The sequence below is a fragment of the Nipponia nippon genome, unplaced genomic scaffold (assembly GCF_047370975.1).
Source record: "Nipponia nippon isolate SJK-2023a ecotype South Korea unplaced genomic scaffold, ASM4737097v1 scaffold_10, whole genome shotgun sequence".
NCBI lineage: Eukaryota > Metazoa > Chordata > Aves > Pelecaniformes > Threskiornithidae > Nipponia > Nipponia nippon.
Window position 1 is genome coordinate 32,542,641 of NW_028262291.1, and position 24,349 is coordinate 32,566,989.

General features: G+C 45.9%; 1 protein-coding gene across 1 annotated transcript in view; it reads right to left on the minus strand.

The window, feature by feature from the left end:
* TTC9 (tetratricopeptide repeat domain 9) overlaps window positions 1-16,031 on the minus strand; it is a 29,008-nt gene extending 12,977 nt beyond the window's left edge. Inside the window, exon 1 of the mRNA XM_087746447.1 lies at window positions 15,653-16,031. Coding sequence (XP_087602573.1) covers window positions 15,653-16,016 — 364 coding nt within the window. The 5' untranslated portion in view covers window positions 16,017-16,031. The remainder of the gene's footprint in view (window positions 1-15,652) is intronic.
* Between the last annotated feature and the right edge of the window lie 8,318 nt (window positions 16,032-24,349).

Sequence of the window (24,349 nt, forward strand, 5' to 3'; positions counted from 1 at the left end):
CAGCCATATGTTAATAATTTAAATTGTAATTAACTTCTAAAATGAATCAGGTAAAATGTTTCATATGATGATGATGAAAAAGTAAAGGGTTATCTTAGAATAAAAGTCACCTTGGACTTAAACTACTGTAATTTTAATGTACAGCATAAAAAGATCTGGACTACTGGAATGCTTATCCAAATTTCTCTGAAACTGAAGTTATTGATCCTGACTGTGCAGACCACACAGATTACATGTGGATGGCACAGCCCAATTTTTAACCTATGTTTTAACCTGTGTTAAATTTTCAATCTGTATTGGCACTAAAAGGAGCCATATAACATGCGGGAATGTAAGAAGCCCACACCAAGGGAACAGAGCAGAGGTGGTAAAGCATCCATATCTGCACTGAGCTCCATGTGTGCTGTGCCTTTCAAGAATGCAACCCAGCATTCCTCAAAAGAGGATGTTTAAAGCATCTGTTTTTCAGACAAATGCCGCATGCAGTTTCACTACAAGGCTGAGACACTAATTAGGATCTGCAGTTTCCAAACAATCTCTTCCATTAAATATTTCTCTCCTTTCTCTATAGTCCAAGCTTGCAAACAAAGAGGATTTTCTGGCTTCTCACCAATAAAAAGCTAATTATAGACAGCTTGATAATGTCTGGCAATAATCTGATCAGCTGACTCCTAGTTCCCGGACAACCTTAATGGGATGAAAAGGGAGTATCAGAATGATAGTACAACTTTCCAGTGGCTCTCATTTATTCCTCTCCAGGTACCAAAAAGGCCTAAATATGCCCGTATGTTTCTGCTTGCGGGGAAACGCACGGAAAATTAAAATCCAAACTGTATGACAGGTTGTCTCTCTCTGTAGGGAGGGATTAATGCTAAATGAAGTGTGGATCCACAAATGTTTGGAGAGCCCAAAGAGAGCCACCTCTTCCAAGCTGCCTTCCCCTTCTTCCCATCCTGCCTTCTTTGCCATGCCTTCCTCCCAATACATAGCATGGTCTCCTTCCATTCTCTGCTGCTCTTGCATCCTTCATATCTCTTGCAGAAGAAAGACCCCGACTTCACAGTTCCAATGAGATTTTCTAGGAGAGAGACAGTAGTAGTGACTGAAGTATGCTGATGCTTCCACCATCATGCACATTAAGAGGCATCAAGCAGTTCTCAAAGGGGCTGCTAAGCCTGTGTGTCAGGCTTTTTGTGGCTGGCAGCCCACCCTAGGACTCTGCCTATTGCCATCCCTTGGACTGCACAGGGCTGGTAACAAGGAGATAAGTAACAGCTAATGTGAGCTGTCAGAACAAATCAGTTTAACTTCAGTCTGCAATAGGGTGATCAATCTTGAAGATAAAGGAGAAACAGTAGATGTTACATATCCTGGCTTTTACACTAGTCAAATGACAAATTCTAGTGACATTTTCTTAAGCAAATTGAAGGAGAACAGTCTAAATTAATAGACTTAACTGTTAACAAAGTGAAAGACAATATTAAGTAGGGTTCTGCACTGATCTGTCCCAGGCCCCCTGGTATTTGGTATTGTCAATAAAGACCTAAATGACAGACTGCAGGTTGCCTTGTCAATTTGCAGATAACACCAAGATGTGAGGAGTTGGCCTATGTTGGAAGAGGGCTAGAATTCCAAAGGATCCCCACAAACTGGTGGGGTCCTGATAAAAATAGGATGCAATTTGACAGGGGCAAGTGAAAGGTCCTACAATTAGGCAGGAAAAAACCCCACTGTGTAAGTACAGCAGGGGAACAGTTGGTTGAAGAGCAATTCTGCTGAAAAGGATCTGGGGAGTGAAGCTGATCACCAGCTAAAGTCAATAAGGCTATGCTGTTAATGAAGAAAAATGCACACCAACATGTACAAAAAGAAGCAGTTTGCAAGACATGTGAGAGTAGTGTGTCTCATTTTGGATGCCAATCTTGAAAGAAAACGTGGATGTAATCCACAGGAGGACCCTGAAAATAACAAGTGGTCCAGAGAAGACAGAATATAAGCCCTCAAGAAGACCGTGAGGGAAGATGGGCTAACAGTGTTCATATATATAAGAAGAAAAAAAAACAACCCTGTAATGCGAAGAAGGGTATAACCAGGATACAATCTGTTCTTGTACTTGGGAAGTAAGAAGAGGGCTTACATTTCAGCTAGGAAGAACTTTCTAGCAGTGAAGAGAGTGAAGCATTAAGAGGCTGCTTGGGGAAGTTGTGAAGGATCTTAGCTCTGGAAGTGTCTAAGAACAGCTTAAGAAAACGTTACCTGGGATACATCTCATCTGTCCCCTTGTACCACGCATGGGTATGGATAGAAGACTCTTGAATTGCTGTTCAGATCTGCAGTCCCATTATTGATTGTCCTGTTACCAGTGCATGAACGGTTCTCAGTTCTCCTGGACGGCTGCCATTTAGTGCTAATTCCTATCAGAAGGTCCTGTTGGAGGATGTCAGAGCATGTGAATATGTAAGCACTTAAGAGCAGGCACGAATGATTTCTGCCTTTGCTGTGTGTTTATGTTCCCGTATTGCAGACTTCTCTAATTTTCAAGAACACAGTTCTTTAGAAGTGTTTGTTATTTGTAAACGATTCTTAAGCTACTTTAAGGCAAGCTTGTGGTGATTTATGCTTCTTTTTTGTCACAAATCCAGTGACATAATACTGCAGTTTTCCTTTAAAGGGCCAAAGCTTCGAGAAGCAAGGAATTTCAGCAAACTTTTCATCTGATCCTCATAGCTTCTGTTTTGAAAGAGTATTTTGACCTACCAGTTCCTGTAGTTACTGGTCCTTCAAATCAAAACCAGAGGCTTCCTGAAAATTCTTAGCTATGGTAATATTAAAGAAGTAGTTAAAACCTAGATGTCAAGCAAACAAGAATTGTTTTCTGAAGCCAAAACCTGCCCCCAGCTGTGTACCAAAAATCTTTATTCTACCAAAATGAAGAGCTTAAGGTGGAGATGATCTTCATATTGTATCTCTTTTAATCTCCATGCCTTTGATTTTCCCAGCTAGGAGAGGTAGGAGCAAAGGTCCTAGCAAAGCACTGACAGAGCAAGAGCTTCAGTCAGCTTTTAACTACTAGATCATTTGGACTCTATAATATCCATAAATACTGGCTCCTCCTGCAAGGCATGTTAGAAGAGATGGAAGACCCTTCTGTTTGTTTTTGCCAAGGCTGTTATTGTTGGTCTGCTAGGTTAAATCCCCTGGAGGTTTCCTCTTCTCTGACTTTTATCTAGTCATCTTTGACCTCTCTTTATCTTTTAAAATCAGTACTCATCTAGTCCAGTCTAGTCCAGTCAATATGACTTTAGATATGCTTGGCCTTCAGATCTACCATTCCAGTTGCTATTTATTCCACTGCCCCTTCCTTGCCGTTTGCTTTCGTTCACCTTGTGTTGTTTTACTCTCTTACTGTGGCACCTTCTCTACATTGTACCCTTTCCTCCTCTGGCCTTCTGTTGCTGTTGACACCCACCAGAGGAATCCGGTCTCAAGTCATTTTCACAAGGGAAAAGTACATAGAATTTTATCAGAGATCAGCAACATCAGATGGTGACAACCATCTGGTAAGTGCCTGGAGTTCAACAGCAGTCCAACTCTAACAAGTGCTACCAAATATTTTATGATTCTTACCACAGTGCAATTAAGGTCTTAATGGAATGATGGGTTTTTTTTAAACCCGTCTGAGACAAGGAGGGGATTTCTGTGAGTAGGGAGACACTTTGGAGGAAGTGATGGATTTCAAGCTGCCTTCTCTGCTGAAGTGTAAAGCATCCTTTGCTCATAGTGGTTCAAACAACAGGTAGCAGTACTGTGAAATGCAGCTGGAGCAGCTTGAGGGCTCTCAAATGAAGTCACTGACAGTTGCGCATACCACGACTGCCTCAAGCCTGGCTTACTGCAGCATGTGCAATTTGGGATGAGAGCTAGCGCTTTGTCCTGTACCACAAACAGGGCAGGATGACGTGGCTGCGTAACATCTGTCGGCTGTGCCCTGTGGTGGCTCACAGCTCACCTCCCAGGACACGTGAGAGAGCTGACAATTGCAGAGTCCGCTAAGGGGTGGAGAGCAGGCTGTCTCTGGGGCCACCTCCTTGTGTATTCATGCCATGTATAATTGATAGGGACTGAAATGCTTTTGGTTTTTCCTTGAACTCTCCCTAGCTGAAAAGACTCATCTGGCAAGATGGAGAGGTCAAATGGGGAGGAACATTTCCTTCATTAAAATAATAACCCATTCACGTGTTTTATCCAGGTCCAGTGCAGCCCAAAGCCTTTCCATTTTAATGATGTTTTAAAACAGAGAGAAACCTTTATGGCCTCTGTGGGAGGGATGGAGAGGAGAACAACTGACAGAATCAAAGAGGCAGAGGATGCCTGAGTCAACTGTTTTCAAGCTAATTGCAGAGAGAGAAGTACACACAAAGCTCTTGAAACCTTATTTTCCTTAAAAATGCACTAAAACTTACACCGAAGAGTGGTTTGTCAGCAACAGAGCCAACTAACCCGCCTGTGTCAGGCTGTGTCACCTGGCTGAGCTCTGACAGACGATGTAAAGTGAGCTTAAGCATCAGCCTTTCCTGTAGTTGGGCCTCTAGCATCCTTGCCTCTTCCCTGCTCTCCATTTATACCGTATAAACTTGGTACCATTGAGACATCTGTCCCTCCATCAAATCTAGCTGGTCAACAGGTTTGAAAGTTATTGAGAGGGAACCGACAGGCAGACCACAGAAAACATACTTGCTTATGACTCATTTCCTTTGGAAATCAGGCTGGAAACAAATAAACTAAAGACCAGAGGGATGATTCAGTATATTATTTGCTTGAGAAAGTCAGGGTTTGAACTGTGCAGGAGCATATAAACCAACCCTCTAATAAGATGTCTTCTCTTTAATATAAACTGTGGCAAAGCGCTTCAGGTAAAGATCTCGGATCATTCCCAAACCCTTCATAAACTGCGTCTGTGCAATGCATTGCTGGCAGCGGAGGTACGAGGTAGGAGTGCGTGTCTGATTTGGAGCACGTGGAGCGTAACTTCCACCCCAAGTAGGGAGCTTGTTTTCAGGCACCAGAACACCCAAATCATTGTACTGGATCAGGCCAGTAATACAATTCTCCGTCTTGATTGTGCCTTTTCAGTTAAGCTAGGGAAGATGAAGATACAGTGTAAGAATTATGTGGTGGCTAAAGAAGCTGAAATGGGTTCTGCTGACGAGCATATTGGTCTGTAAGGAGAGATCACTAGTAGAATACCTCAGGAATTAATTTCAGAATTGAGGTTGTTTAGTGTTTTTGTTAATGCCCCTGATGTAAAAGTAGGAGTGCCCGACTGACAGTGTGAAGTTGGAAGGTACTGTTGGAAGGGATGACGATGACAATGTCATATAAAAAAACCGACATGACCTGGTGGACAGCAGTAAATTTATTTGGGATGGAAGTCAATAATACAAAATTTAAGACCATGCTCTTTGGGACTATATAGGAATTTCTGGTAGAATTTGTGAGCTCATGAGCTGGAAACAACCAAAGAGGAAAAGGATGTGAATATGCTAGCTGATCACAGGATGACTGAGTCATTTATGTGACATGGCCGTGGACAGGGAAATGAAAATCTCGAAGTATATTCATAAATCCAAACCAGTTAGCAGTGGTTCTCAAGCATGAAAATGTAATATTTGCTTTACAGTTTTTATCCTATCTAATGCAGCAGTGAATGTTCTGATTAGTTATATGTCTAAGCCTTCTTTTCTAACCTTATTAGGTTCTTTAACTCCATGATACCTTCTGGCACTGTACTCCATGTTAATCAGCCCTGGGCTTTAAAAATTATTTTGTATTAATCTATTAATTTAATTTACCCTCCCCACCCCATGAGCAAAGCTGCTGAGACGCCTCAGTTTGAGCTCCGTCACAGTAGTCAGAGAATGTATAAAGGAAAATGAATACATTTTCTTTGTACTTCCAATATAGGTGAGGATCTTACGCTGCTCTGGTTTCCTTGCAACTTGAATGCACTACTGTGTCTTAAGCAATTAATCACTGCAAAGCATTTAAGAGGATAGTAATCTAGGATTTGAATTATGCTAGTATTAAAAAAATATGGTGACTAAAGGAGTTGAGGCTTAACTTTGCACCACACTGCTTGATGAGAGAATCATTGCTATAGACATGGGGCAGAGATTCTGATTTGCTTCTTTTTGAAGGACTAGACAAGAAAAAGGTGCCTTTGCAGAGCAATGGCTAGGGCTGACATATGATGGTTTTCCAGAGCATCATAACAGATTCCTCTCATCGTTCTGCTTCTGCAAGATCAACTGGGTGGGGTGATGACCTCCCCAGGCAGCTCCTGTCTGGGAGAGGCTACAGCCATTCCATGGGGCCCATTTATTCTCGGAAAGGGTGGATGAAACATAGATCTTTCTGCCCTCTTCCTCTCTGTGAGCAGGAGCAGAGCAGAGGAATGCAAATTCTCCCAGCTTCTTCCCTGCAGTTTGTTGAAAGATCGTTCTTTATATCATGAAGATGTTCGTCATATCAGGGTGAATTTGTGGATTAGATGGTGACTGTAGGGATAGCAGAGCACACTGGAGGTAGCCGTTTGTTAGTCACATCAGCCCAGGAACAGCCAAAGGAAGCACTAAAGGTCTGACATAAATTTTCAAGACCCAGACACTTCCTCTGCTTTTAATTTGCTTCCAGGAGTAAATTTCCTCTCCCACACACTACACTGGGGAATGTGCAGGGCAAATATACCCCTCTGCTTGTTTTGTATTCTCCTCTCCATCTGCTTCGGATAGCAGTAAACAGCTCTGCTGCCTGGAGTCAAGAGCTAAGTCTTTCAAGTTGGAAAAGGCCTAAGCAGTGTTCAACTGGGCTGATCTGAAATCAGTGTTTGCATGTTAGGCTAAGCCTTACAGATGCATCAGATGGGCAGCAAATTTCCACCACTGCCTGATTAGGTTCTACCAAGAGGGCCCTGAACCCCCTTGCTTTACAGAATAAGGTCACTTATAGCAAGGTAGATATCTCACTTGTTTCCTCAAATAGGAAATGAGCTGTTTAGATGTCCTTGATCTGGCCAGGCCAGAGTAACACCAGATATGTGAAAAATGACAGTTGTAATCAGGGCATCACAGGAGCTTTGGAATCAAAATTTGAGGAATACTAGTTTGGCGGCTCTTTGCTGACTGACCCAGCTGCTCCTTTCCAGCAGCTCCCAGGCAACGAGACTGACGGCTAGATTAGCAGAGTTTTGCTGCCTGCCACTCTGATATGAAAGGAGTTGCTGTTGCCATCGAAGCAGAACAATCTACATGACAGCCCCCTAAACTGGCAGCAAGTAAATGCAATGGGCAGTGCTCCTATTAAAGAAAGAAAGGGCATACTGAGCAGTGGCTAGGTAAGTATCCAGTTTAGTAGGGCAGGGATTTGACTTGTCAAATGTGGATGTACTGGAGAAGGAAAAATGCTGTAGCCTTGCAACCAACGATCGGTGTCCTGCATCCTGAAAGGCTCATGCAGCAGCCTAAGGATGGTTGTTCTCTCCACCTAGGGACATGTACAGAGATGCAGTTCCTGCCTTGTTGATGGTACATATGAGTGCATAGGACTGAGATGTCATGATAGTCGGGAGCTTGGGACACAGGACCTGTCAGATAATTTTGTGTTCTTTGGCAAACAGATCCACAACTGCTAAAGTTGCAAACAGCACGAAACTACTTTTTTCCCCTGACTCCTCTCGGGAGGCTGTTGCAGAACCATTCTGGGGTGGTGATCTACACAGCCTAGGACTTTAAAGATGAGGATGGTGCTCTGACAGGCAAAGTTGTGATCATGGCTACACAGGACAAGCATGTGTTAAAATTCATGCCCCTGATCAGAAAAGTTGGCAATCTGTAAAGGTGAATGACAAAGGGTGCGAAGATATGGAATACAGTCACACGCTTGCGCAGTACACGCTCTTGTGGAGAGGTGCTCCTCCTTGTTACACATAAATAGGTAACCAGCACCAAATGACTGGCTTCCTGCAGGTGTCACAGCAGAGACTGAGGAGAGCCAGGAAGGGAGAGAAGGTCCAGCCTGAACTAATGCACCACAGGCAAAATCATCTCAAAGGAATCGGGTGCACCAAGGTGCTGTGGGGCAGAGTATGAGAACAAAGTGGATGAGAGGACCTCACTGGCAGAACAGAGATGGGGGAAGCCTGAAAAAGGACAAAACTTTGTCTGGGAGGTCAAAAAGTCTGACATGGCTGCATTGCAACTGGGAGAGTGAGTAGAGGAATTCGAAGGGAGAAAGGCACGGACTGCATAAGCAGTCCTGAGCTGAGAAACATGATGGGAGAACTGGGTACACAGGACAAAGCCAAGGAGAGGCAGATGGTGCTATCCAGCCTATGAGCCTCAGGGCGATGGTGTGTCAAGAATTTTGGTCAGTGGGGAGAATGGAGTGGATTTTGAAGTGAAGATCATGACATTAGCTATTGCCTATGGATAGTAACAGATGAGCTCTGGCATGTCAAGCTATGACAGCTAAAGATCATTGCTCCCAGCTGTCGCTTCTGCCATGGGTTATTACAGAGAGAAAACGTGACTGTGCCTAATTCATTTCCATGAATTGTCTTAGTATTGTTTCTAGCAGTGTCCTAAACTCCGAATGGCTATACTGAGACAGATTTTCTACTCCAACCCCACCTTCAATGGCTGCCAATGCCTAGGCAAGCATATAAGAACAGGGCAAGCTACAGTGTCCTACCACCACCTCCCAGCCTCACACAAGTGAGTGTACCCCAGCTGAAGCTGCCTGCAGCAATTCCAGCAAAGCTTCCAGAAACCGCACTGACTCTTCAACCTTTGTTAAAGAGAACAGAACAGTAACGCTCCATGCCACCACAAGAAGATTTACCTGCATTCATCGATCAATGTCCTAAGCTTACCGTTTCCCATCCGAGATGCAGTGCAGGAATGAACAAAAGGAGACAGATTCCTGAGCAGCCATTAGTAACAACTTCCTAGTTAATAGTAGTTAATATTGACTCTTTTTCAAAGCATTTTTAACCATTAGTATTAGTCACTGGTATTGTTGCCTGAGTAAGCTGAAAACAAGATTAATAAACAGTTGTCTTCCTTCCATATCAGTTTCTCATCCATGAAGTGAGAGAACAAAGATGAAAATAAATAGCCAGTATATTTTCTCAAAACTTCATTATGTATCTTCTCCCTTTCTTCATTTTGTTTCCTCAGTTTCATAGTCCTTTGTATGTTATTTTCTGTGAGATGGCACAAAGTCAAGAAGAAACTGGGACCTGGCAACATTTAGATCTCCCCTTTTATTTATACTGTTTACTGATACTGTTCCTTTCCTCACAGCAACTTCTTTTATCAGGTGTGCATTAGATCTCATCCTAAAATCCTAATGTGAAAACCTCTGATGACCCTCCATTCTTGGAGCATCAGTTGCACTGCTCAGAGGACGCTGATGAGGAACTGGGGACGTGCTGCTGAACTGATAAGCAGTTCTAGGAGAAAGGCTGGAGAAACAGGCCTGGAGTTGGGTTAGAAATTTCTGGGTCTGAGCCTAAGTGAACAGGAGGAGGAGAAGGATGCTCCACCTGCTGAACCATGCAGAGGTGGCCCAGCTCCCAGAAAAGGAGGTAACCATGGAGCTCATGGGTGTATTTAGCAATAGACTGGGAACCAGCTTTGATTTTGACATTAGGTTTTATTGAACCAGCTGAACCATCTTCAGCACAGCACTGATGGAAACCTGTGGAGGTGTAAGAGGCTGTGACTCACTGCGGGACTTTTGCTGGAGGCAACTGCAGGACAGCATTGCAGACGAGGATGGAGTGAAGCTGGCAAGATGTGCTATTACAGAACTCTCAGAAAACATACCAGTGTTCTGAAGGTGGAGAACAACCAGTACTCTTTAGGTAAACAAATTAACCACCACACTGTTCTTGAGGAAGCTTTTTGATTTTTGGCATCTCCTGCTTCATCTCCCATGGTGAGATCTCAGCTCACCAAGACTGCAGCTCCTTGGGGCAGTCTGGCAAGGGGCTCTATACCTTCCCAATACTCTCTGTTTCAAGCAAATGGTGACAAGGTCAGCTGGGACAGGCTTCTCCGCATGCAAAGGGAATTAAACATATATTATAAGCGGCTGCAAAAACAGCTCTACCAGAGTCTCAAGTTTTGAAAAGGCTTGGGAAGAATAGTGACATATATAGAGGAAAATGCATCTCCTGCCTCAGCAAGAGAGATGCTGTCAGACATGTATCACTTAAACCAAGTTTGGAGGCAGCTTGCCATCCTTTCTCTTCCTCCCTCCCGCCTCCCCCCAGCATCTGGATGTATTTCCATCCCATCCTCTCAATGTACAAGAAACTCCTCCCCGAACAGGGAGAATTTTGTCCTCCAAAATAAAAGGGAATAGGTAAATATAGAGTATTTCTAAAGAGTAATTAATGACAATGGCTTCAAATCCCACTTCTTAAATACATGTCAGGGTTTGGGCCTATCACTAAAAAACCACACATAGTCATCTGTGTTTATTCTCTGCTGCGATTGCACCTACCTGGAGCAGTTGCATCAGGCCTGTAAAACAAGATATTCCCATGCACTCTGGCTGGGTAGACGTATCTAAACCAAGAGTGTTAGGCAATTCCCACCTCAGTCAGTGGAAGTGCAGACCACATCCTGCTCTATTTGCTGCTGTCTCTCTTTCTCATTGCACGGCATCCTTACAGAGGGTGTTTTTTGTTGATGCAGCACATAAAAAAAAAAGAGCTTCACATCAAGCAACAGTCCAAGACTGCTTTAACACCCACAGCACCATGTGTCCTGTTAGAGTCTGTACTTGTTAACGGCTATATACTGGGATGGGATTTTAGCAGAGACTCCTTCTGAGGAGTCCTAGTGGGTGGTCAGTGGAGACAAGTTTTACCAGCTTTTCTCATGTTTAGTTATATTTTTACTTGGATTAAGTATTATAAGCATTTTTATTTGGCTTTCTCGGTGGGACTACTCACCAATGTCTGTGCAACTGGTGACAGCTGGGAGTAGTACCCACACCCCGGTCTGGAGCCCAAGGGTGCTGGGAGGTTCCTACACCGCTGGAAATGCCGTGTTTTGTGGGACTGTTGCTATGACCTTCACATAGTCATGAATGGTACCAGTGCACATTTCTGCCTGTGTAGGAGGCCAAACCTCATTATCCAGGCTGAGACATATCTTGGATGGATACATTTTGTAATACTCTGTGCAGGTATGTGTGCCCTCCTGCCGAGACTCCTATACTAAACTAAACATACCTGAACGAGTATACAAATGCATTACACTTAATTTACATTAATGTAATTAACAAAGCCTTCCTGTGCTCCCAAGAGGTCATAAATGCAGATGGATAAACTGAGGTTTGAAGAAGGAGAAGACTTGGTGAAGATAATACAACTAGTTAGCGCAAAGAGGGGGGATTAGAAACCCAGATCCCCCAGCACCACTCCTCGTCCCCGGTTCTCTCTCTGGTTCCGTTTCTCCTGCCAGGAATAGCTCTAGCATTTCTGCGTGCCTAGGAAAACCAACAAAGGTTTGCTTATCGCACTGCAACATTCCCTCACCAGAACAGCTTAAAACTATGCTTACCCTTAGCATTTTGCTGCTTTGGAACGACTAGGACCTGTTTCTTTCTGCAGAGCAGACACAGTCCTTTGGATCCTGTGAACTTTTAGGCAGTAATGCTGGAATAAAATAATCATTGCATTTAATGAGAGTAATGGTTGCATTTGTAGTAGGTAAATGATCCCTACCTGCATGCAGTCCATAAAGCATTTAAGCTTCTTCTAGATCAAAGATGCTATAGGAGTGGAAAGGACTGAGACCTGAGGGATATTTGGCCAGGTTGCTTTTCCACAGGCATCTTCATATGTTCATCTTTTTTTAAAAGAACACAAACCACTGACTTAAGGGAAACTCGGTTGAATGCATCATCAGGATGAGATTGTGGTCCCTGTTCTTTATTTTTCAATAGGGCTGAGAGAGGCAAAAAGAGGTCAAGTGACTTCCTCAAGGTCAGAGACCATCAGTGAGTCATAAAGAAAGGACTGTTCGTCTTACAGCCCTGCATTCATTCCGCGAGGCTCTGTGCTGTTGGCAGGCTTTTTCTTTGCCTACCCTAGCAACTTCTGGGAGCCTCGACCATGCTGCTGCTCTTGCATCTGGTGACATTTATCAGAGAGGCTTCTGGTAAACTGAAGGGGTATTGGCAGGCCTGTGGAAGAATGCGGCAGCACTGGATTTTGCAGTTGTGAGGGGGGGTCCCTTTAAGGCAAAACTCTTGGAGCTTAAACTGAAGCCCAGCGAGTAGCTTAGTGAAAGAAATGTAAGCGGCACTGCCAATGTCAAACGGTGAAAATCCTAGGCCGACTTAAAATATATAAAAAAAAAAAATCACAGGAATTTAAAAACCAGCAGATTTGGGATCCTTTGAAACAGGCTAAATAGTTTAGGTTGTGGGGGTGCCACACAGCTCCACAACAGGGAACTTCAGAAACCACACTGAATATGGTGGGGCTCTGATTAAATACAAGCGTTGGCCACCTCACCTTGCAGTATGAGAATTGCCTGTTGAAGGTGCTCTACAAAAGAAGCCGAGCTAAACAAGAATCTGTGTGCATGTTTGTGCCTAAATTTACATTTGGCAAGGCAATACAGGCACTGACAACAAGTTTAGTGTTTGCCCACATGTTCTTACTCATTTAATCAGTTGGATTAAAAAAAAACACCAACCAACCCTAGCCTTCACCCACGAGATTGCCCCAAATCCCCTTTGGGTGTATATTTCTCACCTGCTTATTTGGCTAAGTGCGTATTTATCTACAGTTGATGCTTTCCTCTGACTGGTATACTGCATTTTAACAAGTAATCGTGTGTGCATGCATCTGTATTTGTAATGCAAAACATCTCTGACAGGGGGACGTGTGGTGGCCACATGAAAAATGACAGTGCAAACGCAAGGTGGGTTTCTTAAATGCTAAGCTTAGAGAGTAAGCGGAGGTGCTAAGAGAACTTGATAAAAAGGACACTCAGATGACAGCTGCTAATGCTACCGGCTATAAATCAGAGCTAAGTGAAAAGCTGCCTTCTCTAGAATTAAGATGTACTCCTCTTATGCTCTCTGCACTACGCAGATTTATTTATCTTAAAAACAGCTCTAGGCATCCATTCAGTGCTCAGAAGCAAAACTCCCTGCATCTCCTCCCTTCCCCATGTCGAATAACACTGACTTCAACACTGACAGTATGTGCTGGTGCCTCTGCTAGAGCCCACTGTGCAAAGAAACTGGTGGCTTCTGCTGCACCACACTTTTAGAAAATAAAGTCCCACTGCTGCACCTCTTGAAGCTGCTGTTAGAAAGGTATACTAATTATTATGACAGTTCTGGGGAAAGTCCCTCCTGCCTCTTCCCTTCAGACATGAATTCACAGATCCTCCTACTAGAATGGGAGCTCTGGGACTGGGCTAGGAGTAGCAACACTGCAATTCCAGTTTAACTGCGTACTCCCTTCTCCAACATGCAGGGCATTTCTTTAAAATTGCTTGCAGACAGCCCAGCAGACACACATGAAGCTCCGCATTTCCGAGACAAATGCTGTTCTCTGCTCTGTGCGTGCCACCTACTGAAAACATGTGACAACCGGCTGTGCAAAACGACACCTTGACCTGCTGTGAGGTTATCCTAGGAAAAGCACCGCTTGCAACTCCCGGGTTAGTTATACTCATCTCCTCCTGTGTTCACACTGGTTAAATTTAGGAAAAAATCTGTTCAAATCTAGGTTAAAGATGGAGCACGTTTCTCACACTGTCTGATTGCTACTGCTGACAAGATCAAACACAACCACAGTGAAAAAAATTCCCCACAAAACCCCGAAACAGTAAATAAATGAGCTGGACAATGACCATCACACAGGACAACTCCGTCAGCCCGAGCGGACACATTTCTAGCAAGTGGAACCTGTGTACTCAGCAGAAAGCGCCACAGAAGCAAATCGCATCCCTCTCTCCCACTTCATTTACCTTCTACCTACCACGTCTCATTTGTATCTAGCAGAGAGATTTCCTGCGCGTACTTTTTCAAGCCCAGGAACTCGCCAAGCTATATTGTTCAGAGTATTATGGGCTCTTTGTATAAGCCTGCTAATCTAAATGATCCTTGCCAAATACAATGGATTTTAACAAGAGACAAAATTACAGCTGTGCAATTATGGTTTCGCTCTGGAATCTCACCTGCCTCTCCCTCTCTGCAATTTCAACAGGCTTTTGAAGGAAGAGTATTTGAAAACATGATGAAAGGGAGCTAAATTGTGTCTCCCTTTACATCCCAAAAAGCATATCGAGTAGAACAGATTGGCATGGATTTAAGACAAGAGAAGATTCTGGCTTGGCGTTTCAAACCATTTGCTTTATTCTGCATCTTTTTTAGCACTAGACAACAGGAAACAAAGCTACCCAACTCGCTCTAGAAAGCCAAAAACCAAGTGATGGTGACAGCTGACACACCAAGGTCCTTTCGCCATTCCCCCCCCCAAGAATATAAAGGGTAACGAGTGACCCTTCATCTTTCTGGAAAACAGCAGAGCTTTATTGACATTGTCATTTTGTGCACCGTGTTCAGGTTATGAACGCTCACTTCCCTGTATGTACCTAGGCACAAGTTTTTGTTTTAGAGATGTTTTCAGGCTCGGAAAGAAAAAATCCATGCGCTGCTAGGGACCAAAAATAACCTCTGCTCCTGCAGTTCTTGCTTCGGCAAAGCTCCTTGAAGTCAACAGGAGTTCTGTCTCTGTGAGGACTCCAGAATCAGACTACAAAGTAGTTAAACCCCCCACCCCTCCCCTCCATCTTCCTGCACCACTTCCAAACAGATGGCAGGGAGCAAAGGGAGCGATGAGCAAATGTCTACTGACCACAGTGGTGACTGGCGGCCAGCGAAAAGCCAGTACTATATTTGCTTTCAACTTCCATTGCTAAGAGGCCAAAAAATTCTTTTTTTATCTAGTACTATTTGGAGCTATTGCAGCAGCGCCCAAACCCTTCCCCTTCCTTACATCAAATGTGGTAGAAGGAGTCTCTCTCTCTCTGTAATACCGTTAATTACAGGCACCAGAACTGGAGCTGTGGTGAAGGGACCGAAGGACATCTGGGGCTGAGGGAAAAACGCAGCATGCAACCTCGGCCAGTTCATGAGCCACAATTTCTCTAAGTGCGAGCATCCCACGTCGGCACCGCTGCCTTTTCACCTGTCTCCCAGGGAGGAGGCCACGGGGAGCAATCAGCGGCGGCGGGAGCAGCGCCGGGGCCGGGCCGGGGGCCGCGGGGCTGCCGGCGAGCCCCAGCGCAGGGAGCGGCCCGGCCCTGCGCCCCCTCCCCGGCGCTGCCCGAGGCAGCCGGGCACTGAGCCGGGCACCGAGCCGGGCACTGAGCCGGGCACCGGCAGCACTTCGGTGCCAGGCGTGAGAACAAAAATAAAAATGGAAGACAACGGAAGGAAAGGAGGTTAGATGAGCAGAGAAGCGAGGCAGGGCTGTTTGCGGAGGGGAAGGGAGGTGTGCGCGGCGAAGGTGGGGGGACCCCGCCGCCCCACGCCCCGCGGCCCCGCTGACCTGCCAGGCTGTTGTAGCAGTCGACCTCGATGGCCTCCACCGCCTGCCGCTGCTCCTCGCTCAGCCCGGCGGCGGCGGCGGCGGCGGGAGGGCGCTGCCCGGCCGGCTCCTGGCTCAGCAGCAGCAGCAGCGCCTTGAGCTCCAGCAGGGCGCGGTGGTACTTGCCGATGGCCTCCCGGAATTTCTTGTCCTTGTAGCACTGCGCCCCTTCGCTCTTGAAATCCAGCGCCCGCCCGATGAGCTCGCCCGGCTCCGCGCTCCCCGCCGCCGCCCGCGGCTGGGCGCCCCCCGCGGGGCCGTGCCCATCGCCCGCCCCGCGGCCGCCGGCGTTCAGCTTCCCCGCCGCCGGGCTCGCCCTCTCCATGGCCGCGGCGCCGCCCGGCTCCCGCGCCGCCCTACGCGGGCGATGCCGCGGCGCCCGCCGCCGCGCTGCCGGCCGTGCCCCCGCGCCGCTCCCCGGCTCCGCCGCTCGCTCCCATCCTCCGGCGGCCGCCGCTCCTCCTCCCCCGGCCCGCGGGGCGCCCGCCTCCGCCCGCCCCCGCCGCCAGCCGCCCGCCGCGGGCGCCGCCGCCCCCCGCACCGCCCGACCCCCGCCCAGCGCGGCGCGGCGAGGGCGAGGCCGAGGTGCGGGGATGCACCGGCTCCGCTCCCGCCTCTCCAGGCTGGGCCGGCAAGGGGCGAGTGCCGGCCTGGCCCCTCTGCTCCCCACGCCGGGCGGCCCCGCGGACCCCCCCGCCTGCCCGCCCGCTCTCCCTCAGACTGGGTCCCTCCAGCCCCTGGTAGCCGAGTCCCTTCCCCTCCCTGTGCCTTGCCCTCCCGCACCTTAGGGTCTCATGTCCCTGTCTGCAGGCTGGGATCCCATCTCCTCCTTTCCCCTCCTCACCCCAATTTCCCTTCTCCCTTGCCTCTCCCCGATCCCTCCCGTGGCCATCCACCACCTACACCTGCTCACGGACCCTCAAGGTGTTTTGGTGTGTGTACTCCATATCGATGGGCAAACAAGCGCCAGGTAAAGCCTGCTGTGTCCTCTGCATCAGGGTGGCAAAAGCAAAGGCCTGGCAACTTGCCCTGGCACCAGCCACTCAGGGACTTTGATTTTCCTGAATCAGGTTTTCCCATATGCAGCTGAAAAACGGGTCGATGCTCACCGATGCCCGGAACATCTCCTGGCTTGGGGGTATCGCTGGGGAGTGGCTCTCCTCGCGCAGACAAGCAGCGGGAGGACTGCTCTCAGCACCAGGCTTTGCTTTGTTAGGCCAAACACCAAGTCTGCATTATGTATTAGAGCAGTTTGATGTATTTTGGGTGCATTGTTGTGCCAAGATATTTTGTAGGTCATGCCTCATGCTTAAAAATTAGAGGATGGGTGAAAATATAGTGAGTTTTTTTTCTCAGTAATATATTGGGAGGCGTCTTACCCATGTAACTTTTACATGGTAAAGCTGCAGCTGCGGTACAATGTGTTCAAGCTTCCCTCTGCAACCAGGAGGACATTTTAAAATGGAGACTTGAGTTTCTCTTTGAGATATGTCCAGCCTAGTGTGATGGCATGTGGTGGTGCAGCGCTGGGCAAACTGGGATAGCTGTGCAGCGCAGCTCCTTGTAAAGGTATTAATGCAGGTCTGGAACTGGTGCCAGGATAATTCCTTGTTAGCAGGGCTAATAAATGGGGCTTTATGCATCAGTAATGTGAGTCTGCTGCTGCTAGGTTTCTGGACCTTGCTGAGATTGTGGTCACAGTGTGGTACAGACATGCACCTACTCACTTGAATCCAAAAGCCAGAGCCTCAAGGAGAAGCAAATAGCATCATACTTGTGATAAAAGTATAATTTCGAAAATTTCTCTCTTTTCATGAGAGAAATTAGAGCTGAGATATTCAGCAATGATTACATGATTTCAAGTGCTTTCATTTCCAGGTGCCCTACTAGACACATCTTCACGAAATCTTACATTATGAAAATAGATGCTCAGCATTTTCAGGTACCAAGATTAAGACAAGTTACTCACAGATCTTGCTCAAAGTATGCGTGATCTAGAATCAGGAAATCCTGGGGGGGCGGGCGTGGTGGTGGTGGGTATTAGTCACAGCCGCTAGAGTGGAATTGATGTGGGGAACCTAAAAATTAAGGAAGGAAAATTCCTGCTGGGTCATTTTTTAATCTGTCTGATAGTCATATTGCACAAAGTAAGTTTAAGTAACTTCAGAGGTTTTGTCGTACCGTTATTGATTGCTGTTCAGGAGAATTCACAAGGACAATGTATGTCTCTTGTGCTGGAACGCTGACTTTGCCAGAGGAAAGGAGATTGCCACAGAGGTTTAATTCCTCAGATCTGAGCAGCTGCAGAAGCAATCGAAGAAGGGACTGGTTTCTTGGAGGGCAGTGCGGCAAAGTGACATTGGGAGTTGATGTTGCTTCCCTCTTTCAGAGTTTGCCTGAGCCCACGGACATACATGGTATAGGGGGCACTGAGACATAGGTGACGTTTCCTTCTCTCCCCCGCTATGCATTAGCCTTAAGGAAATCTTTGAGATTTCTTCCTCTGGTTACTGGTCAACAGTGGATGCCTGAAACTATGCAAAGCTGAAGTTTTCTTACAGAAGAGTCTGGCAGTGGTCACTGCCAACAGGGATGTAGAAGTGGTCAGGAAAGGTCACAAAATATTGGCAAAACTGAGTGCTCCTTGCTGTATGATCTATACTGAATATACTAAACTGTGGCTTAGTCCCAAATGTTGTCTAAGCACCCAAGTGAGTTTTCCATCTTGTAGTTCTTCCAGAAATGTCCAAGCTCTCTTCCTGACAGATTGCTGGTGAATATGAAGAGGAATGTCACAACTGTGTAAATCCCAAAATAGACGATAGCAGAAATGTCTGAATGATTGCTGTTTGTTGGCCAACTTAGACTCTATGTTGATACCAAACAGTATCCCTCAGCAGAGAGCTGGATCTCTCAGCCAGAGAATTTAAAGCTGCCGTAAGATTTGTGCAAGACGACTGGCAAAGGTCAGTTTAGCCCATCAGCTCCTTCCTCCTACGGAGGAGCTAAGTCATGTGTTGGCTGCACTAAAATATTTAGGAAACATCACAACGTCAGTCATCGGGTCACCACATTGGCCGTTCTTGTAAGGGACTGCTTTTGTTTGTTTCTTTTTCAAGGGGAACGTGGTGCTTGAGGGAAAACATGAGAAGCTATCGCCTTTCCAAGTCGGACAAGATTTGTATTTGAGAGACACCTCACATTTCATTTAACGTATGACGTGATGTCCAGATCTAGATTTCAGCTGCCTGGGGCCCACTAGACTCCCTATACAGCCTTGCAGATGGTCAACACCTCTAATGATATCCAGCTTGAAAACCTGACAGGAACCTGAAAGCACCAGAAACAGTAGGTTTCTATATTATGTAAATACACTGGACTGTGAAATAAGGCATACATTCAGATAAAATGAAGCCAGTTTGCAGTCATCATCTGTATGCCATGAGATGAGGTCATGGTATGGGTCAGTATTAGCTGTCGTGCCTGTCTTTTGTCCAACGGTGAGGTTTTTTGTCCGTAGAAGCAGAACATGCTTATCTGTCTCATTCTGTAATAGATTGGGCGTGCCTGTCTGTCTGGATGCCCCTAGGTGCTGTGAGTGTCTAAAACTGCCTGGGTGTGCCTGTCGCTCCTCCTCCACACTGAGATTTCCTTAGCACGTTCCAAAAGCGTACACTTGCCTTGCTCTATTATTATTAGTAGTATTAGTATGCAGTGGTCACATGCTTCGTAGGGATATTTTAGGATCTATGACTCACTAAATCATAATTTCCTGCTCACAGCTTACCTGAAGAAAATTGTCTTTGTGGAGTCGTGTTCATGGTTGAGAGATGTGTTCTTGGGTGAAACCGTAAATATTGAGAAAGATACTGGACACATATCTGTGAGATCTTCAGACCTTCCTCTAGCTGCAATTGGTTGTGTCTGCCCAATGGGATGATTAATTTACAGGCAGGTGTAGGACAGATTCCTCGCATTTCAGGACAGTGCTATAAGGAAACTGGAAAGGCTTCTGAGGAGGCTGGGCACCTGGGCTCTGGTGATCCATTTTTCTAGCTGGATGTGAATTTGCTGTAGCATTTATGCTGTTGGGTGAGATTTTTACAAATTGAAACTTTAAGGGCCTCTATGAGGACTCAAGTCTATATACATTCAAAACCAGATACCAATTTGGAAAGCAATATAGCCTGTAAGGCCTCAGTCCAGTTCTCCGTGTGCATTCATTGGCGTTGGTGGGACTGTTGGCCACATGAGAATTGTTTCATCGAGTCCTTCATAAATACTTACAGGGGCAAACCACAAGCCTTACCCCTTTCTGAATGGGCCAAAACCAGATTGTGATGAAAATGGTGTCAAACCCTCGTGAACGAGAGAAGAGATCCCTCACTGCCTCTGTTCAGCTGCAGAATTCCCAAGCTGCAACGAGCTTCCAGCATACACAGCTGCTGCTGCTGCTACAGTCTGTCACCAGCTTAGTCAATCATCCATTATTTATTTCCAAATGGTATGTAAAGCTCTGCACCATAGCCTTTCGTCCATGTACAGGGAAAAGAAGAGACAGAGCTTCTGAAAGACCTGGGGAAAACAAAAGCAGAGAAGCCTCTGAAACCCTTTGCTTGGGAGATTGTCTTATGTAGTTATATCCAAGGAAGAGAGGAAAGGGAAATAAAATCATATGCAACAAAAGGTTGCCACCTTGGTACAAACTCCTTTGGTCTCTCCATACCATTTGTTGCAGTCGACAGTTCCTTTTAGCACAAGAGATCCTTTGTTTACCAGTGTTCCTCAAATGCACTTAGAGAGTATTGTGCATGTGTTTTCTTCCACGGTCTGGGTTGTGTGATCGGTCAGTTGATCCTGCTGGGCTGTTTGATGTCTGCTGATTGCCTGGTTGAGAATGGTTAATCAGGACTACAATAAATTTCCCAGGCATAGTACACAATCAAGGAATAATAGTGAACAGAAACATTTGCAGGCAAATAAGAGCGTCTCCGTGGCAAGCCATTCCTTGGGCGTGTATATGAGCAGCATCTTTGTCACAGAAATGTTTGCTGATAAAGAATATTAAGAGGTAGATGGTTAAATAGAACAGCTGTTCAGAATTAAAATGACTGTTCCAAATTCTGTTTTTAACATACTGGATTCTTTCTTTTTCATAAAGACGATAACAAATTGCTAACTAAGAGGCTTAGCCATGGAGGCTAAAGGACCCAGGACGGGCGAAATCAAAACCGTTTATCATCATTCCCAGTGTTTCTTTTTGCACTTTAATTAAAAATGAGTACTCCGATTTGCAGAACGGTCACACTGGAAGGGAATGCTGCCAGCAAAGTTTGAGAAACACTTTTAATCTCTTAAAATCAGTTGTTGACAGCCCACCTGCAGCCTGCAGCTATAATCTCGCAAGTGAACCCCAGTGTTCTGGGAAAGCTCTTGAACTTTACTCAGGCTGGACTGAAGATCAGCAAGGTTGATTCCTCTGTTGTGTGTGAAAAGAGTAGATTTGGAAAAAACCCCCACCCACATCTCTTTTATCAGGCAGATATTGAGAATTGCAAAGTAGGCACTCCTGTATCTTTCAGACCTCATTTTTCCTCTATCTTATCTACCAGCATCCAAGGCTGTCCTAATTCTGAAGGCATGTCTACGCCAGGCAAAGGAGCATGGTGTGAGGTTTTTGAGTTAGCGGTGACCTAGATTTGACTTGAGAACAATGCTTTTACTGAGACCCTGAGGAAGCAGACCCTCGCTCCATCGTCCCAGTTACTGCTGCCCCAGGGAGACCTGCAGAACTACTTAATGCAATGCCACGGCCGTATGGGCTCGAGTTACTGTGCATCAGCTGTGCCACGATGACTGGCAGGGTGCCTGCTCCGACCCTTCATGAAGGTGAAGACACTCATTCCTGTAACGCTGAAAGACTGCATATAGTGGGGAATAAGAGACTGCACAGAAGCAGTTACTGTAGGGCTGCTCATGTCTGGCATCCTCTAACTGCCCAGCTAAATGGCAAGTAGTTCAAGGTTAGTAAAGATCACTTAACTCCAGGAGGTGGACCAGGTGACGCTTGTCGTTCAGATCTGTACAGGAGTGTGGAGTAAGTCACTTGGGTTTGAGTGTAATCGGACAGTATGTGAGCGTAACTGGAAATTGAATTGCTGAATGACTTAAAGAGAGTCCTAAAATGCGCTGACTCCCCATAAATCTTGAATTGGTGGCACTCAGAAGAGAAACGCCATCCAGTGAACACCAACAGTAAAGCCTGCTCAGTTTATGTGTCCACATTAGGACTGTTACCTAGTCTTTATGTCATGCTTACACCTTCAGGATCAAGCAGTGATTGCAACTGTACTCCAGGGTAAAAGTGCATATTTATCATTATTTGCCCATTACCTACATAACTAACACCAGCACCCCTGGACTGAACTCACACATATGGCTGTAACTCTTATTCAGCTGAATTCTTCCATGGTAACATATAGACACACATCAAACGTGCATCTAACTACCCCTAAGATTGAAAAAACGTCTCTCTCTCTCAATTTTGTGGCTCAATCTCTGTTTATGAGATTAAAAATGAAGCGTGGGAGCAAATGGGGACGCTCATGCTTCTAATTGCCTGCTTTGTGCGACAGCCAGATAGCGCGAGGCACAGCTATTCCCAAGCCTTCTTACAGCTGAACTGCAAGAGGAAAACTGTGAGCACTAATTTTACAGAGCAAGCAGACCTGCTAGAGAAGCGGCTGCCTTTTTAATATCTGTTCCAGCAACGTGCGAAGGAGTTAAGATCTCACAACGAGCAGAGTTGTCTGGAAAGTTCCTAGTTTAGTGACGTCTTGGAAAACCAGGGCTTACATGAATTGTCTCACACGTGGCATCTGTTTTTGTTGTCTTATGTCACGGAGCTATCTTTGCTGAGGTGAAGATTCAATGCCTACCAACTTCGTCGTGCCTGGTGGGTACCAAAGCCTGGGCTCTGGGAAGGCTCTTGCTGTGCTAGACGTACCTGACTGGGCTGATGTCAAAGGGAAAGTTTCTACTGTTTTCCTGTCTGGTCTCAGACAGTCCCTGCAAGTTGTAGATGGTGATCAGATGAGTGGCCTCCAAGGAGAAACAGGCTATTTCAGGAAGTGTAGCTGATGATGCAGTAAATGGTACTCTGCCCTAAGAGAGTACTTAGCCACTCCGTCGGCAGACCAGCAGGCCCTCCAGCTCAGTTAGCTATGCTATCTTTGGAAGAGAGGTGAGATGAAGGTGTTTTATGCTCCTGACCTTTAATATGCTTCTGCTGTTATTGAGTTTGAAGTGTAAGCTGCAGGGCCTGGGTCAAATTTCAGTGTAAATGCATTCGCACTTGCTTTTCCAGTTGGATACAGTTATTCTGCTTGCTTTTCTCTCTCTCCTAACATGCTGAGGGTGCTGCAGTGCACAACTAAGCAGATGGCTCACTTCATCCTAGAGACAGATCCATTTCTGAGCATGGGGGTTCTTGTATCTAAAGAAGTGCTTGAGTGAAACCACTTGAGTGAAAGCTGCAGTGGAAGCTGGAGATCTTTAAGATCATTTAGCACATGTATGGATGATCTGCTCATGTGACAGGAGAAAAAGGGAGAAAAGCTCTGAAAGAGGAATGCTTCTTGCTGCATCCCCAACATTCATCATCCTGCAACATGTGGGGTTTTCCTGAGGACTTGCAATCCCAGATTTGCTAGAGACAAATTTGTGAGGTCTGGTGAGCACAAAGCCCCAGGCAGCATGGTCACAGGCTTACTGTCTGTGCGTGATCCTAGTAGCATCAGGCCTGCAGTTCACATGTGAAGTTCTCGGCTCTCTTCTTTTGTTGCAAAAATGGTTCCATTCCCCATCCAGGCAGCTTTCCAGGCTAGACCTCATCTCCCAGGACACTGCAGTGATGGAAGGTGGCCAGTATGGTGTGGTATCAGTATAATTCTGTGTATACTGGGAGCTTAAGTGAACCTTAAGTGAGGAAACATCATTGCTTCATCCTGCAAAGAGAAGAGAAATTCTAATGGACCTTGATCTATGAAAGCCTTTCAAACTCATTTAGAGAGGCCACGTGATATTGCAAATGTAAGGTCCCAAGTGTGGACACGTAGAGATTAGCACTATCACTCTTTAGTCGAAGCTCACTGAGGATTTCACTGCAGCAAATTTATTTAGTGGTTCCTGCAGCACACTGTTGTTGCATTGTTATACTCTTTGAAAAGGTGTTTCTTTCCCCATAAGCTGCTGTCCACAGATTATGTTAACAAGGTCGCCCTGAGGAGAGTCTGAAGAGTGGTCTTTATGGCCCTACTTGTCTGTCCACAGCTGTCGCAATAATTTCTTAGCCCTGGGCAGGAGTGTCCTCGCAGCTCAGGAAAGGAAGGCTTCCTGGTGTTGAGCAGATTTTGGCTGCTGTCTTGGCATTTGAGTTTTCTCTGATGTTTTGAGATTTTTTCCTTGTTGCTGCCTGCCTTGGGCCTTTTCTGTGCCTTTTCTATGATTTCCTAATTCACTTCTGCATTTTGTGTGACAGTGAAATGTTCCTTGGCTTGGTGGCTTGGCTCCCAAACATCATGGACACACAACACATGAAGACTTTTGATGAAATGTCCTTGGTGAATGCAAAAATGCATCTCCTGCATATGTATACAT